The sequence below is a fragment of the Aegilops tauschii genome, chromosome 3 (genome assembly GCF_002575655.3).
Source record: "Aegilops tauschii subsp. strangulata cultivar AL8/78 chromosome 3, Aet v6.0, whole genome shotgun sequence".
In the NCBI taxonomy this organism is placed as follows: domain Eukaryota; kingdom Viridiplantae; phylum Streptophyta; class Magnoliopsida; order Poales; family Poaceae; genus Aegilops; species Aegilops tauschii.
In genome coordinates, this window is record NC_053037.3 from 567,029,910 (window position 1) to 567,049,958 (window position 20,049).

General features: G+C 45.2%; 1 protein-coding gene across 1 annotated transcript; it reads left to right on the forward strand.

Annotated features, from left to right (window-relative positions):
- The first annotated feature begins 15,044 nt into the window (after positions 1 to 15,044).
- On the forward strand, positions 15,045 to 16,355 carry LOC109759375 (1-aminocyclopropane-1-carboxylate oxidase homolog 1-like). The gene has a single exon (XM_020318199.4). It carries the CDS (start codon positions 15,062 to 15,064, stop codon positions 16,163 to 16,165), a length of 1,104 nt encoding a protein of 367 aa, XP_020173788.2. The 5' UTR covers positions 15,045 to 15,061; the 3' UTR covers positions 16,166 to 16,355.
- The last annotated feature ends 3,694 nt before the right edge of the window (positions 16,356 to 20,049 follow it).

Consider the following 20,049-nt stretch of genomic DNA (forward strand, 5'->3'; position numbering starts at 1 on the left):
AATATAATGATGGGTGTTATGTGGAGAAGACAAAAAAGGAGAAAGTCTTGCATGTGCTTATCTGTGGTGACAAATGGGATATTCACGTGATCTACTTGATGCATGTTTTGGTGATCAACTTGCGGGTTTAGTGACCTTGTCAACATATGCATAGGGGTTGGCATACGTTTTCGTCTTGACTCTCCGGTAGAAACTTTGGGGCACTCTTTGAAATTCTTTGTGTTGGTTGAATAGATGAATATGAGATTGTGTGATGCATATCGCACAATCATACCCGCGGATACTTGTGGTGACATTGGAGTATCTAGGTGACATTATGGTTTTGGTTTATTTGTATCATAAGGTGTTATTCTAGTACGAACTCTTGGATAGATCGAACGAAAAGAATAACTTCGTGTTATTTCACTACGGACTCTTGAATAGATCGATCAGAAAGGATAACTTTGAGGTGGTTTCGTACACTACAATAATCTCTTCGTTTGTTCTCCGATATTAGTGACTTTGGAGTGACTCTTTGTTGCATGTTGAGGGATTGTTATATGATCTAATTATGTTATTATTGTTGAGAGAACTTGCACTAGTGAAAGTATGAACCCTAGGCCTTGTTTCCTAGCATTGCAATACCATTTGTGCTCACTTTTATCATTTGTGCTCACTTTTAACAACTTTATTATTGCCTCTAGGGCATGTTTGCTTCATTTCTGTTGGCGCCGCCTGTCGTCGCAGTGCCGCTTCTTCTTCCTCGCACACAACTCTCTTGTGATTTATCTCTATCTTCTCTCAAGAACACACACACACGATGTCAAGGACTCAACACATACGCGCGCGCGCGCACACACACATGCACCAAAGAGAAGACAGCCGCTGCTTTGCCAAGAGGGTCTGCTCCTTGGTGAACACTACTGTTACATTTTGGCCACAGCCCTTCCGGCCTCGCATCTTTTTCATTCACCCAACGCAGTACATATATACAAGTGCTGAGGCACTCATGCCATCAACTGACGCCACTACATCCACCTCCTAAAATCACTCCATGCATGATGCAGATCACTAGGCCAACTGGCCACTACTCCAACAGTCCACGCCACCAACTAACCAACCTTTTAGCTAGCCCACTAACTAACCAATGCATGCAACCAGCGACTGACTCAAAGCATGAACGAACTACCTATACTAGTGTTACATTTTGGCCACAGCCCTTCCGGCCTCGCATCTTTTTCATTCACCCAACGCAGTACATATACACAAGTGCTGAGGCACCCATTCCATCAACTGACGCCACTACATCCACCTCCTAAAATCACTCCATGCATGATGCAAATTACTAGGCCAACCGGCCACTACTCCAACAGTCCACGCCACCACCTAACCACAACCTTTTAGCTAGCCCACTAACTAACCAATCCATGTAACCAGCGACTGACTCAAAGCATGAACTAACTACCTATACTACTCAGCCATACCCTGATGCATTGGCCGGTCAGAATTTACACAAGGTGCACGTCTACATGACTCATGATTAGCTCTGACAATTTCTCTCATGGACCCAAGACCAGAAGTCGTCGATCTGCCTCGTGCACACCGGTATGGAACGGATGGTCTCAACATCAGTTGGCAAATAGATTTGAGCTAACCGGTCTGTGTCCCACTCCGTATTGACTGTCATTAACTCACTAACCATCTGTGGCGGATTTGCAACAAGACTCATGATCGGCCGCATATTAGAATCCCAGGGTAACCAATTATGATTCCACATATTCGTGGTTTTCCCTTCTCCTATGCGTCTCATAGGCCCTTATGTCAATGTGTCTCTACCATCAATGATAGATCGCCAAATATGTGACAAGAGCCTCCTGGTTTAGCCTGCAAGAAATCACATGAGGGAAAGTATTTTTCTTTTAGTATGCGTGCATTAAGAGAGGTAGATTCCGTGAGCACCCTTCAAGCTTGTCGTGCCAAAAGAGCTAAATTGAAAAGTTCAATATCACAAAATCCTAGGCCATCACAGCTCTTTGGTCTTGTCATTACACTCCAAGATATCCCGTTCGGTTTCCTCTTCCCCTCCCTGCTTCCCCACCAAAATTGATGGATGAGTGAATTTATATGCTCGCATAGTCCACGAGGAAGCTTAAAGGATACAAGACATGGAGTAGAGCGGCACCACCTAAGCAATGGATTTTATTAGGACATCTTTGCGCCCAGTGAGAGGATTTTTGCCATCCACCCTTTGACTTTATTCCAGACTCTGCCTTTCACAAATTTGAACGCACCATTCTTTCTAGTTCCAAAATCAGATGGCATTAGCGAACCAACCTATGGTTGGATGGTTAAAGGGACGGTGGTATCCCCAACCATCGTAGGCGCCTCGTCGTTGATGGGAACGTCTGCTTCCACTGAAAGCGCATCCCCGAATATTCTTAAATAAATCCAGGAATAATGCGAGCACAAGGACTTGAACCCTGATAGGCTGGAAATACCACTGTTCCTCAAACATGCCAACCACAAGTTGGTTCACGCCTATTTTCTTTGAAAAAACTAACGCCCACACGTGTGGCATCTTGCACATCATCCACACGCCTCCTTTGCCACTGATTTTGCCATATATGAACAAATGACATCAGCAGGAATTTTTTGATTTTTGGGTTAAAAATATTTTATCTCTAATTAAAAAATTGAATTAAAAATCCGCTTTCACCATTAAATCCGTCTCGACAGGATCTTCAAAACTAGACCCCATTGATATGTTTCACGAAAAAAAAAATTGCCCAAAAGTTGCCATGATGTTTATACTGTAGTTGTCATAGTGCTTAAACTAAAGTTTTCATGTGGCAATTTCAATTTGTAGAGCATGGTAATTTTAGTATTTTGATGATGACGACTCCATTACTTTGACCATGAAAATTATTATTTTATGAACCATGACAATTTTAAGTGCATGTATCATGCCAATTTTAGTTTATGCTTCATGGCAAGTCTAGTTACTTAATTTTCCGTTTTATAAATGTCAAATTTTACTTTTAAATGTAGAAGAAAGTAAACATCATGGCTATTCATGTGCAATAGACATGACAACTTTTAAAAAAATTGTCAAAATATATTGATATGAGATCTAGTTTCGAAGATCTCATCCTGAGGGATTTAATGGTGAAAACGAATCTTCAATCATATTTTTTTAAGAGATAAAACATTTAAAAAACTAATAATCCAAAAAATTCTCACAGGCATACGGTGACGTGGCACAATCTGTGTGTTATAGAACGTGTGGGCGGATTTCGCTCCCACCACACGTGTGGGTGTTAGCGTTGTTCTTTTCTTTTGGTATTCCTTATTTCTCGCCAAGTAGATCAAGGCTGTAACTAAAATAAGAGTATATATACTAGGCCTATATAAAAATTGCCGTACCCCCAAATTTTGGGGGACTGTGCAGCCCGCACAGTCTGCACAAGCAAAACAAAATCGGAGCTGTCCCGATCCGATCTTTGACTTTCCCTTTTCTTCAGCGCGTTGCAAGGTGAACCGCTCACCTTTTCTTTGTATTTCCTTCGCTCAGACTCCATGTACGGGAGATAAAACAGAATCCTGCGGCAGAACAGAATCCAATCAAATCCCGTTCTTTCCTTTCCTATTTGCACGCAGAAGGAGACTCTCCTTTCCCTTCCGATCTGTAATCTTCTCGTGGACAGGAACTCGACAGCGACGACGGAAGCTCCTCCACTCGATCCAACACAGCTTCGACCCAGCAGAATAAAAAATGAAACAAACTCCTCCGTGGTAGTAGCCTCGCTGCAGAACAACTGGTTTCAGAGCATCTCCAACGGCTGTCCAACGCTTAGCACGCTAAAAACAAGTTTGCAGCGCGCCGATCGCCTGGTTTGGCGCGGTCGGGTAGCGCTGGCTCCAGCAGCTGCGGTATAATGCAACGCGCGTAGCTCGAGCAGCGCGTAAAAATGCAGTGCGTGCTCTCTCGCACAAACAACATATACGCTTCAAACACAAACAAGAAGATCAAACACAAATAAAATAAATCAAAATAAATAGTTCAATTTCGTTATTACAACTCAAATAATTTATCTTTCAATTCAACAAATAATTTAACAATACAACGTCAAATGCACAAATCATAATGCTCTTTGTCGGTCATTCCAAGCCCATCACTCTTCAATGAGATCCTTCTGAAGATTATCATGCGCTTGGAACGTCGAATGGCATGATAGGAGGCAACAAAACGGACCACCCTCTCAGACCACCGCCGCACTCGCACGGGATGTCCCAAGAGCTCATAGTGAGAGTAGTCTACATCTTGGCCACGCTCATTCTTAATGACCATGTTGTGCATGATCACACAAGCATGCATGATGTACCAGAGCATCTTTTGATCCCAAAATCTAGCCGGTCCTCTCACAATAGCAAATTGGGCTTGCAAAATCCCAAAAGCTCTCTCCGCATCTTTTCTAGCCGCCGCCTGAGCATTGTGGAAATCAAGATTTTTCTTACCTTCCGGTTTTTTCAATGGCTTCACAAATATTTGCCATTTGCTAAAAACTGCACCGGTGGCAGTTCACCATTTGCAATCTTATTCATCAGTGGTGACCGGTTGACAACGTTGATGTCATTCAAAGATCAAGGCATTCCAAAAAAAGCATGCCAAATTCAAGTCTCTTGATCGCCCACCACTTCAAGGATTATAATGAAACCCTTTTTTGGCCGTGGAATTGCCCATGTCATGCCTTGGGACAATTCTTTAAACTCCAATGCATGCAATCTATTGAGCCAAGCATTCCTGGGAAACCGCGAGCTTTGTTCATCTTCAATAGCCTTGCGGCGTCTTCAGCATTGGGAGATCTCAAATACTCCTGGCCAAACACTTGCACAATTCCGACTGCGAAGCGCTTGACACACGTGATGGCTTGGCTCTCACCCATGGCCAAGTGATCATCAACTAGATCAGCTGGGATACCGTATGCCAACATACGCAAAGCGGCTGTCACGTTCTGAAAGGTGCTATGCCCGAGCTCTCCGGCGGCATTCCTCCTTTGCTGAAAAACCCGGTCATGGCTTGCTAGCTTCTCTGCAATGCGCCTGAACAACTCGATGCTCATCCTAAACCGGCGATGAAAGTACGACTCGGGGTATGTGGGATTCTCCGCAAAATAATGACTGATCAATCTGTTGTGGGCATCGATCCGATCCCTCCAAATTTTCTGCCGACCCATAACCGAACGGCCTGCTTTGATTTTTTTATTGATGTGCATAACTAGGATCATTGCAAGATCCTCCTCCTCTGCCATATCAAATTCTTCTTCGGAAGAATCATACGATGAACTCATCTACAATGTTCAATTTAAACTAGGCTATAAAAAATACAAACAACATGCACCAAATTCATGTAAAAAATGTGAAGTTGAAGCAATACATACCTTGCGGGCGTTTTGTTGAACACCTTGCGGGCGCCGAGCGGCAGTGGGCGGCCGGGCGTTGTTCGTCGTAGAAGCCGCGACGGTGATGGGCAGCGGTGACTAGAGGGAGACGGGGGAAGCCGCGGCGGTGCGGGGATAGGCCGGGGAAGCGCCGGAACGGTCGCCAGAAGAAATGGGGTGGCGCGGGCGGCGGCGGCGCCAGCGGCTGGATGAGGTAGGTGGAGTTGCGAGCGAGCGCTCGAGACGCGCTGGAGCGGGCGCAACAAATAAAACCAGTTGATAATCAACAAGAACTCGCCATGAGCAAGTGATCTGTTTTGTTTCCTTTTTCAAATTTTTATTTTGCCCGCTGCTGCCAACTGAAAAAAACTCTATGAGACTGGGTCTCATTGTGCATCCCGCGAGACCCACTCAAATGGATGCCACATGGACTTCACAATCTCAAAGCACGAGTCGCACTTGCGATCAGTTTTTACAATGCTAAATGACAATCCCCGATGTACGTATATTTATCATAAGCTGTTGTATAAGGGCATTTCTAACCAATCCCTAATACAATGCAAAAAAAAAAAATCCCTAATAAAAACATAATGGAGTAAAAATTCGGTTAAACTCCCATATGGCGCACCTAGCCGATCCCCTAACCGTCATAGTGGAGTAAAATTTTACTCCACCTCCCAATATCCCCTAAATTTCTCTAAATATACTCACTCCCGCCGCGGCCGAGTAAAACCGGCGCCTCTCTTTCTCCCACCCCCTGCGCCGCCCTGTCTGCCGCCGCCGCAACCGCCACGCCCTACCGCAGCCACCGATGACCGTTCGGCCGTCCGGAATGGATACCACGGACCCTTACCTTACCCCGCCTACCACTGCCGCCAACTTTTTGCCGTCGGAAATCACCCACAGCCGCCGCCCGCGCCGAGGAAGAGTTTGGGGATGAAATAAAACCCATCGGATTCAAGCTCCTCCTCCAACCGATCCAATGCAGCCCGGGGTGGCCACCGCCTCTCCGACAATGGCCCGCCACCCTCCCACCGCTCACGCCTAAGCCAAATGAGCTCAAAGTCCGATGGCGGCGGCGGTAGCACTTGTCGACTTGCCCGCAAAGAGGAAGATGAAGAAGGTCGAGGGGGTGGTGGCGATGATGGTGCTGATAGTGGTGACCGAGGGGGTGGTGGTGTTGATGGTGGTGGCTGAGAGGATGGCGGTGGTGATGGTGGCCGAGAGGATGTTGGAGTTGATTTCTTCGCCGACGACCTCGTTTGAGTGGTGGTGACCGAGGGGGTGGTGGTGTTGATGGTGGTGGCCGAGAGGATGGTGGTGGTGATGGTGGCCCAAAGGACGATGGATTTGATTTTTTGCCGATGATGTCATTTCAGTTGTGGTGGCCGAGGGGGTAGTGGTTGTCGGTGCCAAAACCGGCGGACCTCGGGTAGGGGGCCCGAATTGTTAGATCGGATCGGTGGGTAACAAGAGAGAGAACACACAACGTTTACCCAGGTTCGGACCTCTCTATGGTGGTAAATCCCTACGTCCTGCTCTCGCTTATATTATGAGAGTATCAAAGTACAGAGTTGATCTACCTCGAGATCGTGAGTTGTCGTCTAAACCCTAGGAGTATGATGATGAATGTACCTAGTGTTAGTCATGTTGCCCTGATCGCATCTTGATCTTTCAACTCATACAATAACCACTAGTACAAAACAGGGCTTTCGTCACAGGACAATATTCACATTAGTCCCGGTTCAGTCACGAACCGGGACTAATGTGAGCATTGGTCCCGGTTCATGCGGCTAAGGCATAAGTCCCGGTTCACCTGGGCCCTTTAGTCCCGGTTGGTGCCACGAACCGAGACTAAAGGGTGCGATGCCCATTAGTACCGGTTGGTGGCACCAACCGGGACTAAAGAACCGGTTGGTGCCACCAACCGGTACTAATGGTCTTTGAGGCATTAGTACCGGTTCATGGCACGAACCGGTACTAAAGGGCCCATCAAACTCTACCCCCCCCCCCCCCCCCCCCGCGTGGACCGCCTTTTCAGTTTTAGAAAAAACAAAAGAAAATGATGGAAATGTCAAAAAAAATTAAAATAAGTTTCCCATGTGATATGTGGTCTAGTTGTTGGGAAAATTAACAAATATGAATTTCGACTTTATTTGCAAAATCTCTCTGGAATTTCTTAAAATGGGCATAACTTTTGCATATGAACTCGGATGAAAAAGTTTTTTATATGAAAAATCATCTACTAGAAAAGTTACATCCAAATTTAAGTAGGGGAACCCTGTTAAACATTTTCAAAATCCTCAAAAACCTAAGAGAAAAAAAGATACGGGGCTTTTAATATCTGGAGAGGCAAACAATTTCAAATTGTGGTCAAACTGTGGTCAAACAATGGTCAAACTAATTATTCTAGAATATTAGTGTTACTAAATAATTATTTTAGTTTTTTTGAATTTTGGTCAAATCTGCTCAAACTGTGGTCAAACTGTGGTCAAACAGTGGTCAAACAATGGTCAAACTATTATTCCAGAAATATTAGTGTTACTAAATAATAATTGTTTTTTAAAACAATAGTTTCAAACTCAAACAGTGAAATGTGTCACTTCATGCTCAAGCTAAATTCCTGAGGGTTAATAGAATTGACATCTTACTATTGTCAGGAAAACAACAAGTCCAGACTTGAAAACGAGGGAGAATAGAACCCGGAAGTTAAGCGTGGTCAGGCTGGAGTAGTGAGAGGATGGGTGACCGTCCGGGAAGTTAGATGATTTGGAATGATGAGGGGTGATTAGAGATTAGAGGATAAATTGAGCAGTGATGAGGCGTGGTGATTAGAGATTAGAGGTTAAAATAATTCAGAAATTTGAAAATAAAAAAATTCGCAAAAAAAATTTTCAAAAAAAAATATCATAAAATTTCCTTTAGTCCCGGTTGGTGTTACCAACCGGGACTAAAGGTGGAGCTCCAGGCTGCGTCCACGTGGACAGCCTTTAGTCCCGGTTCGTGTAAGAACCGGGACTAAAGGGGGAGGCATTAGTAACGACCCTTTAGTCCCGGTTCAGAAACCGGGACTAAAGGCCCTTACCAACCGGGACAAAAGCCCCCTTTTCTACTAGTGAACTTGGATGGCAGAGATATAAATTTTCTTATTTAAACAACGACGAGAACTCGATCACACAACATCAATACTTGGAATGTGATATGATCTTCTTTAATTTATGGTCTTTTGATTGGCAATATGATGTGTGTTCTCTCTTTTTTGTTTTATGCTGTCTCATGAACTAGCTACTTGCGAGAGAAACACTTGCAAGTTAAAAAAAGACGCCGATAACCACCACAGGTGCAGTGGAAGTAACACCCGACCACACGCCCCATGACCACATATTGCGCCACATCACCACATGCATGCATAAGTGAGATAACTGATTATGTTAGCGGGAATCTTTCGGGTTTTCAAATTTTAAAATGTTTTATTTCTTAAATGAAAAATCGGATTGAAAAACAGTTTTCGCAATTAAATCCATCACGACCAGATCTTCGAAACTAGATCCTATATCAATATTAAGAGGCAAAACATTTTTAAGTCCGAAAAACCAAAAAGATTCCACTGATGTCATCTGTTTGATATGGCAAGATGGGTGGTAATGGGGACGTTTGGACCATGTTGCTTCGTGCCACACGTGCGGCACTTATCATTTGGGTAAAAAACAATCATGTTACGGTGTTAGTTAGTCGTAAGAGAGATTCTCTCCTGCCCTGACCTGTTTCATCTCTCCAAATATACTCACTCCCTCCTCCCCGGAGGGAGTATATATGGAGAGATGAAAGATGGCCATTAATTATTTACTCAGTAATCAACGCCAACACTGAAAACAAAGCAGTCTTGATTTCCTTATTGGATGTGAATAACTTTAAGAATGTGGACTGAGAATTAGATTGATTCTCCCAAATGCATATGCAATTTGTGCAATTGCAAAAAGGCCACGCGCAATTGCACACAATTAGAACTCATGTGCAACTTTGTGGAATTACGAAGCACGATGCAAATCTCGCGGTCAAAAAATCGGCCTAGCTCTAACTTATATCATGGTTAACCCAGAACTAGCAAAAGGGTAATTTTAATGTCGTTTGGATTGGTTGTTTACATATCTAAGTAGATAGTATATTCATTTACTTGCTAATTTGTCTTAAAATTTGTGGAATGTCAATTAAAAAGAGGGAGTTCTTGTTTTACTCTGAACCACTTTTTGTGTAAGCGTGCATATAGCCTGCTTGGCAGCACATCCTCCATTGACGTCTTCGTCTTGGAGCAGGCAGGCGTTAACCCTACCACGTTGCTGCACCCCAGGTGTACGTCGCGCGCAATACCCAATACGATCTGATCGCCTCGATCGTCTGCTTCTACTATACTATTAATTAATTTGCGTGAATCATGTATGACAGCGATGTGTATCCAGATCCTGACGCGATGCACACCATAATCGTCCTTCTTGATGAGTATCTTGATTATTAGAAAAGTTAGGATAGCGTAGGATATTATTCTACCTTGTTTTATACTTTAAGATGATTATGTACTTCTATATATATGCCCATAAGGCTCAATCAATACAACGAACAACTATTCAACCAAATCCCTCTTTCGCTTCTAACATGGTATCAGTTTTCGGGTTCTAAACCCTAGTGCCACCACCCCGTGGTTCTTCCCGTGGCTGTACCGATCTGCGCCGCTGTTGCGTTGCCCCTTCGGGCCGTAGCGCCGCAGCACGTGGTCCCCGCCGCCACCCTAAGGCTATTCCCGTGGTTGCACCACATCGCGCGCTGCCGCTGCGTCGCCCCTTTGGGCCGTAGTGCCGCGGCCTGCGGTCAACCGCCGCACCGAGGCCGTCCGCTCCAGGCCGTCCCCAAGGCTGCACCGATCCTCGCGCTGCCGCTGCGTCGCTCCGTCGAGCCATAGCGAGCGTGGCACGCGATCCCTACAACCTTCCTGAGCCCTTCCCTGCCATCGCCCTGACCTGCCCGCCATTGTTGCGTCGCCCCTTCGGGCCGTAGCGCTACGGCCTGCGGTCCACCGTCATCCACGCGCGCCGACTTCAAGTGGTATGCGTCGCGCCGCCTCCTGGCACGGGAACGCCATCGTCCGCGCCGGTCTTCGGAATGCTGTCGGGTTCTTCCTCGCCTACTTCGAGCACCGCCGCCGCGCTTCTGACCTAGCCGCCGCCGCCGCCGCTCTTCTTCCCGGTCCATGGCGCCTTCCTCGACACCGGCCACCCTGACTCGACACCGACGACGCCGTTCTTCGCACGGCTACCTCGACTACATCTACACCATCTACGCTCTCGGCTATCTCGACAAACGGCACAAAGGGCTACCGCCATGCTTGAGCAACCTTGTCGGTTTCCACTCCAACCATGACTCCGCGATGCATCGACCGTTACGACTGTGGGGGGGGGGGGGGGAGGGGGGTGTTCATCGGCTTGCCTTCGGATTCTTTTCCAGTCTCACCGTCTGTGTCGCTACCGTTGTGACTGCGGGAAGATGTTGAGTATCGTGATTATTTGGAAAGTTAGGATAGTGTAGGATATTATTCTACCTTGTCTTGTACTCCAAGATAATCATGTACTCCTATATATACGCCCATGAGGCTGAAGCAATACAACGAACAACTATTCAACCAAATCTCTCTCTCGCTTCTAACAGTCCTGATCTAATGCGTACCAAATCCACTCTCATAATTTTATAAGAAAGTTTTATGAATAAAATTCTTGAAATTTTACAAGGGTGTAGATATGCTGTATAATTTTACCTAGGGTTTTTAAGGACATTATTATGTTTGCATCGAGTGTTTGACATTGTGTTCCCCGCAAAAAAAAATCTTGAAATTTTACAAGGCTGTAGGTAGGCCGTATAATTTTACCTAGGGTTTTTAAGGACATTAATATGTTTGCATTGAGTGGTTGACATTATGTTTAGTTTATGTTTAGGCATTTACATAAAATTTTAAAAGACGACAACATTTTCTTCACATAATACTATGTCATAAATGTCTTACACAATTTTTAAGCACAAAGCCCTGCACACGTCCAGAGATTAATCGGGAGTCTTCGGCCAACATCTGGTGACGGGCGTCATCAGCTATGTGTATGCACACTTTATTTAATCCCCTAATTCAAAAATAAAATATTTTTCACGCACATTAAAAGCGGTAGAAAGGTGGCCAACCAGGTATGCCATGTGACGCATACTGGTTGGCCATGGTGAGAAAGTTTTTGATTTTTTAAGATTATTTTTTGAAGATGGAAGTGAAACTTTTGTATTTTTTTGGAGACATTTTTTTCTAGTCTTTCCTTTTTCTTTTTGAGATGGATATGATGTCCACATGACGGGAGAATGTTTTTTTTTTATTTTGAGATGAAGATGAGGTGGGCACAGCTTTTTATACTATGAATTTCTAATCATGATGATGTTTATACATTAACAGATGTAAAATCAGTAGTTTAATGTACCCTAGCAAACAGATAGCTCTGTTAAGTCACCAATAGGCAAAGATTACTACCATGACAATGTAACTACAGGATGTTGAGCTACTTCAACTACATTGGTGAGCCCAGCCTGTAAACCAAAACTGATAGTGAAACTTTGAGAGTTATGATATTTAACTTAGCTGATAGGAATAAACACAATAACAATATGCAAAAGCACAATGCATATCAGCATTTTATGTCTATATATTATATGATGATAAATCGAGCCCCATATGTTATAAGAACTGAAGACTCTAACACAAGTTGAATTTCAAGATTAGAGGAACTATGATAAGCAGATGGGATTGCAACTTTGAATTATGTACAAACAGTGTCTCTCCTTCGCGTGAATCGGTTAGGACATGACTGGTAATCAACATATACCTTTACTAAACAAACGTGCATATAACAAAGCATTAAGCAACCCTAAGAGTAATACAATTACTACTCTAACCTCTTTCCCGCAAAAAAGCACCTCGGTGCTAGTAAGTGATGAACACATGATAACCAATCACAGAGATCAAATTCTCTGCACTAAGGTGCACATCAAACAGAAATGATTTACGTTAAATCAAGATCAAGCACCCTTAATTTGCCAAACTCCAATCCAAATCTCCATGGGTTTCTGCTCCAAACCCTATCAGCACCTAAATCATCAATGGTTTGCTGCTTCTACAGAAGAAATGGGTTCCGGGGGGTTGAAAGGAAGGAGAAAGAACAAAGGAATAGAGAGATAGTGGAAAAGAAAGGAAAGAGATAGAGGTGGTTGGTTATACGCATCATCATCAGTCATGGTTTCATTAGACAGAGCTCCCTACCCGAGGTTGGTGGCGACAGATCAAAAAGGAAAAGACGATTGGCATTCAACCGTGCTAGATCCCATTGTCATAAAGAAATGGTGTTGGCTATCAGGTGAAAATAGGACAACAGTGACGAGTGAGTGCAATCATAAATGGTTGAAACTATCCATAAATGACAATAGATAAAACTCTGAAGGAATACTCCCTCTGTAAAGTAATATAAGATCTTTTAGATCACTTAGTGATCTAAAAGATCTTATATTACTTTAGAGAGGGAGTACTAAATTAAGACTTGACAGTACAAAAATAGAACATGAAATGGTAACTTTAGAGTTCAGAAGCATGAGACAATGAAAGAGTAGTATTAGGGAGGTGTCAAAGAAAGAAAAGCACACATTTCAACCATCATGCCATTACAGTCTTAGTTCTTCTTTTCAGAACTTAGTGGTATAAAAGAAAAGGAACACACAAAGATCATACTGAGAATTTGATCCAACATATGAAGCATCATGTAAATCCAGCCATCTAAATCTCTTCCATATAATCTGAAGTGACTTGAAGCTTTTCTCTGCTACTCTGCTTCTTCACTGCAAGGGATGTATCAAAATAACTAATTGTCACTATGATTAGTCAATAATCTAAAATAGAGAGACACGTGAAGGTCATAACTACAAAGTAGATGAACCAGGAGCCCCACTTACTCACGAAGAAATTTATTCGAGGATATAAACTTTGAACTTTCTAATGCATGCTGAAAAATTGATGAGAAATCACATTTTCAAGTACAGTAGTGCAACACTAAAAATTCATGGTATTCAACGTCATGCTGATACCATGTAGATGGAAGAGGAGAAATCAATAAGAAGGGCTTGGAGTGGTACAACAACTTAATAGATGGACTGGTACGGCATGGTAAAGATCAATTTCTCTACATGAACATAGATCTTGATTAACCATCACTAACTGAAACATGCGCTGCAGGCATACAGCCTCATGCCACCATCTACCATTTTGATCTCCCTCGGTCAGCCCCAGACAATCGAAAGACTTGAACATGAATAGAGGGAGAAGGACGTGGAGCAACGATCTGAGTATATCTAGGAATCAGCGAACTTCTGCTTCCTGCCGTCGAGCTGCTCCTGCTTCCATGGTTTTTACTTTCAGTGAGATTTTGATGAAATTCAACGAATTTCAGTAGACATTGAAATATTTACCTTTCGGCCAAAATATTTTAACAAGTTCTGTAATACACATGAATTCAAATATGTTTTTAAAATTCCAAATATTTAATTGAATTCAAGTGAATATTTTCAGCCCTTTGACCGAAATGCCAACTGAAATCACTAAAATTCTCCGAATTTCGGTGATTTTGGTTACTGCCAAATTTTTTTTCTAAAACTGAAATTGAAAATCATGCCTGCTTTCTACCGGCATCCTCTCCCATCTCCGAGTCCCGCACGGATGTTGACGCGTTCCATGCCAGCAACGCTGAGGTCGGAGCTCAATGGAGTAGAAGCGAACGAAGGAAGGTGCTCCTCTGCTGCCGCTGCATGGTCGAGGAGGAGGTCCATGGCGGCGTCCCACGGAGGAAGCCCCCTCAGTCCTCCATCCCTAGCGTGTAGCTGTGGAGCCGGACCTCCGGTGTGGCCCAGCTCGACGACGACACGCGGATGCCGACCAACATGCATGAAAACCCAAGGTTGCTTGCAACCATGGCAGGGCCTAATCTGAGAGGCGACTCGATGTTCAATGCTAGTAAATATTTTTCCTAACCTTTCGTGAGATTGATGTAGATCTAGGCAAACCTTGCACGGGCATCCGAGCAGGAGTAACGCTACACCTACATGGGCCCACCCTAGAAATCAGGGGGCGGTTTGATTAGTGTTTAAGGTAATTACATAGGTTATGCTACACCTATTCGTATGTGCAGCTTTTTTCTCCGAGCAGTATGAAACCTCTCAAACAAATCTGAACATGCCGCCCCTGATTTTCAGGGGGGTTGGCCTCTCCCTCTCCTAAACACCAATCATAATCGTCCACGTTGGCTTGTACGTAAACCTTCGTAGATACCTTACATAAGTCTAGCATTGCCCGAGCAGTATATCAACACCAATAATGCAACACCTACAAAGACTTATAAAGGTTTACTTAACCTTCCAAACTAATTTTCTCTCTCCCCCATGATTTTAAGAGGGGTGGACCTCCACATCGATTTGTACGTAAAATCTTGAAGTAAACCTTTATAGATGTAGCATTACTCATATGAACACTATTGAGAAGTTATTCCCATTGATGAGCTGGTCGGTTTGGTTCTTGGGGAAATATGTATATATATACTGTCAACACACCTAGGCTAGCTAATCAATCCATGGCTTCCGACCATGAGCGCCTCCTAGCACTCACGGCCTTCGACGACACCAAGGCCGGCGTCAAAGGCCTTGTCGATGCTGGGGTCACCGCCGTCCCATCCATCTTCCACCACCCGCCCGAATGCCTCCCTGCAGCGGATGCCGAGCTCCACCACTTGACCATACCGGTCATCGACCTGGCGTCTGACTCGCGAGTCGCGCTGGTTGCCCAAGTGAAGGCGGCCGCGCAGGCGGTGGGCTTCTTCCAGGTGGTGAACCACGACGTGCCGGACGACCTTCTCGCCGAGATGCTCGCCTCGGTGCGCCGCTTCCACGAGTCTCCCGTGGAGACGAAGCGCGCGTACTACAGCCGGGACCACCGCCGAAGAGTCCAGTTCAATTCCAACTTCTACCTGTTCCAGTCGCCGGCAGCCAGCTGGCGCGACACCATGTTCCTCCAGATGCCACTGCCGGCGTCAGAGGAGATCCCGGAGGCCTGCAGGGCCGTCGCGCCGGAGTACGCTCGGCAGGTGCAGCGGGTAGGCCGTGCGCTATTCGAGCTGCTGTCGGAGGCGCTGGGTCTGGATCCAAGCTACCTGGAGGAGGAGACCATGTGCCTGGACCGGGTGAACATCGGCGGCCACTATTACCCGGCGTGCCCGGAGCCACACCTCACGCTGGGCACCAGCAGGCACTCCGACGCCAGCCTCCTCACCGTGCTCCTCCAGGACACCGTCGGCGGCCTCCAAGTGCTCGTCGATGACGACAAGTGGGTGGACGTGCCGGCCGTGCCGGGGGCGCTGGTGGTCAACGTCGGCGACTACCTGCAGCTCATGTCCAACAACAGATTCAAGAGCGTGGAACACCGTGTGGTGGCTAACAGCGTGGATTCCAGGGTGTCGGTTGCCTGCTTCATCGCGCCAAACCCGTCGTCCGCCAGGGTGCTCGCGCCCATCGTCACCGGTGACGGCGCCGTCGCGCGGTACAGGAGCACCACGGTGGACGACATGTTCCGCTACTACAGGAACAGGACTAAGGCTCTCAACGGCACCTCCGCACTCCAGCATTTCACCATCTGAATCTCATTCTCATCTCATCATCGTCAGGGTTTCTTTTCTTTTTGGAATAAGGGATCGAGTGTCTAAACTCTAAACGGTGTATGTGATTTCTCTTCTTGGTCCAGCAACTTTGCTACTTTGTGCCACTGATTTTTAGCAAATCCATTATAATAAACTTGTTGTAATAAATTGTATATTTCTCTTCCGAATGCTTTAACTGAATAATATACTCCCTCCGTTCCTTAATATAAGTATTTTTAGAGATAATAAATATGAACTACATACCGAGCAAAATGAGTGAATCTACATTCTAAAATATGTCTATATACATTTATATGTAGTTCGTACCGAAATTTCTAAAAAGACTTATATTTAGAAACTGAGGGAGTATTGTAGGAGTATTACATTTATTATTACAATATATAAAATGTCGGAAGGCATATTTCTCTTTTGTACGTTGTATTCCGTGAGTGGGCGGATGCAGCTGGGTTGAAGGATTACCGGCCCATTAGTCTCATCCACGTCTTTGCCAAGCTGGTAGCGAACGCCGATACTATTTATCGCTTTCAATGATTCCACCGAAACTCTCGCATCTAGATTTTGGCGGTCTTGGTCGTTACTGGACCGGCCTATTTCGCTCACTGTAAATAAAAAGGGAAGGAAAAGTGATCAACACTTTTTTGTGTACACGTTCAACATTGTAACGTTCCTTCTTTGTTCTTTTTCTTTTTTTCTTATGTTTGTTTTCATTTTCACTCCACATTTTCGTATATGTAAAAAAAAATAGTAAGTGATCAACACTTTTTTGTATACACGCCCAACATTGTCCGAATGCTTAGTCTAAATTTTTAAATACTTATTCAATATTTTGCAGACGTTCAACATTTTAGTACTTATTCAACATTTTAATACTTATTCAACATTTTTAGTACTTATCCAACATTTATTAAACACTCGTTCAACAGTTTTTAATACCTATTCAACATTTTTTAAAATACTTGTTCCACATTTTTAATACTTGTACACCATTTTCAAATACTTATTCAAAAATTTAAAAATACTTGTTCAACATTTTTAGTACTTATTCAACAAATTTTCAATACTCGTTCACCATTTTTAATGCTTATTCAACATTTTCTGCGTTTGTTAACCGAAATTATTTTGGGAAAAGCATGAGAAAACCGAGTAAAAAAAGACACAGAAGAAGCATGTTGAATTAGACTGCAAAAGTGAAGAAAAAGAAAAAAAAACAAAAATAATGTAAAACGGGAAAAAAATAAACATGGTAAAACCCGGCTCATTGCTCTTCTAGTAGGTCGTGCTCTCCATAGAGTACACAAATCTGGTGTGTTGCAGTGGCTAGAAACTCTTTGGACTAACTAGTCGACCCAGGATCGATTCCCTGCTAGCACCAATTTTCTGAAAATATTCGCTACAATGGGTCGGCCCGATATGTAGCGCTCAACGGGAGTATTCCCGCTCGTCTCGCGTAATGCGAGATATAGGGGCGCCCAGTAGCGAAGACTTTAGCCACACGCTTGGCACCATGATTGGGCGTGTTTATGAAAAAAACGTTGCATCCATCATAAATTCATGATGGTTCAACAGACAGCCCGGTATCTTCACAGGTTTAAGGAGACACGGGGGATGTTGAAGCTAGACATAACTCAAGCCTTTGATTCAATCTCGCGAGCACTTGTCATGGAGGTGGTACGTAAAGCGAGATCCAGGTCGTGCTTTGGGGAGTGGGTAGTGATATTCATGCTCACGGCGAGCACACGCGTCCTGCTGAATGGGGTTCCTGCCCCCCCCCCTAACTTGGCACCGAAAAGGCCTCCAACAAGGAGACCCACTCTTGCGTTGTTGGACCTGGTGATCGAGAGCCTGAACCGTCTCATGGCGAAGGCTAGAGGAGGAGCGGGTTCTCTGCTGGTTGGCGCGGAGTGACCTTGTTGCGGGACTTTCGCTCTACATGGACGATGTCGTCCTGTTCTGCCATTCGGATAGGTCGGAGCTACTCACGGTTCAGGAGTTGCTTGCTTCCTTCGGTCACACGAACTTTGCCAATTGCTCGGTGTCCCCCATCGGGTTTTCTGACGAGATTGCCCCAGAAGCAGTATCGGTGATGGAATGCCAGTTGGCACAATTCCCGATCAAGTACTTGGTCATCCTCTTGTCCACGCATCAGCTATCTATTGAGTCTCTTCCGGCAATCGTGGAGAAGATCGCAGACCGGCTACCAACTTGGATGGTGGGATGATGGCCATGGACGGACGGCTAACCCTGGTTAAATCGGTCCTGGTGGCCATCCCTCTCGTGCTGGGTGTCTCTAAGATGACCCTAAAGCCGGTGGAGAGGTTCCTTTGGGGATTCCTCTAGGCGGGAACAATGGAGGCCATTGCCATGTCCACTAGCAGAAAGTGTGTCGCCCTTTCGAACTTGGAATACTTGCCATCCCTGATCTCGCGAGGATGGTCATTAGTCTCTGGATCCGATGGTTGTGACGCATGGACACTGACTGTGACCGCCGATTTCATGGCTTAGACATGTAGTTCAGTAGAGATGAGAGGAGTGTGTTAGCTGCATGTACCAAGATGGTACTTGGTAGTGAAACCTCTACACTTTTCTGGGTGGACAGATGGCTGGATGGGAAGCCCATTTTTGAGATTGCGCCGGAGCTCCCAAAGCTTGTCTCCGGGCACATTCAGAAGCGGCGGACAGTCTGTGAAGCCCTCCTGGACAAACGTTGGATTTCCGACATGCGAGAGCTTTTGGCAACCTCGCATTATGGCAGTAGATCCAGTTGTGGAGACAGGTCCATGGGGTGCAGCTCGACACCACCCCGGACAGGTTTCTCTGGCAATGGACGGCCGATGGTGTTTACATGTCCGCCTCTTGCTATCGAGCTATGTTCCTGGGATCAGAGGAGTGGGCATCGTGGAAGCTTGTCTAGAAATCCTGGGCCCCGCCAAGGGTCAAGTTCTTCCTTGGGATTGTCTGCCAAGACCGCTGTTGGACAGCGGACAGACTTGCCCGAAGAGGGCTGCAACATCAGCCTTGCTGTGTCCTCTGCGACCACATGACGGAGATGATGGAGCACATCCTGGTAGGTTGTCTGTAATCACGGATTACCTGGCACGAAATCATGTCATGGATCTACTCCACCGCAAGTATTCCGCCCGCGGAGGTTCGCTTCGCGGATTGGTGGCATGAGGCTCTCTTGGTGTCCCCTTTGGCGGCATGTAAGGGCACCTCGCACAACGGTGATTGTTATAGGCGAAGCGAGTAGACGAACGCGTCTGTCAGATAGCGATGCGACTTCTCTGGAGAAAAACCATACATAGTTTTTTTATAAGCAAAGATTATCTTAATTAAACTTATGTTCATTCAATCCAAACAGTCCACTAATATTTGCTTCAATTATGTGGAACCATCATCTTGAAATTTGCTCCTTCGAAAATCCTACAGAAAAAAAGAGGATATAAGTGATCGAGAACTCCTTCCAAAAACCCAGTGGAAAGATAAGAAACGTACATATCACACTGTATGTACCGTTGAATGAAATATGTTGCACCTCCTCATGTCTACGTGACAACGTTCAGGTGATGGAGATAACCATCGATGGCTGAGTTCGTCCTCAGCAAGGACAAGGATGGAAAGGAGGAAACCATCCCCAATCCTCTCCATGCCGCTGGTTCCGAGAGGACCAGCAGGCACCTGGGTATCTTCTGAATAACCTATGAAAAGAAATGCTAGTGCAGGTGACCTCCATCGCGCATGCACGACAGCTCTGGACGGCGTTGGCGAGCATGTTCTCGTTGACGTCGCTGTCCCGCATCAACAACATCCGTGCTGCCCTCACCAACGCGCAAAAGGGGATGCAGTCGGTGGCTACCTTCTACGCA

What these genes read in the sequence shown, in the direction of transcription:
- LOC109759375 (XM_020318199.4), top strand. Translation starts at nt 15,062, where the DNA reads ATGTATATATATACTGTCAACACACCTAGGCTAGCTAATCAATCCATG.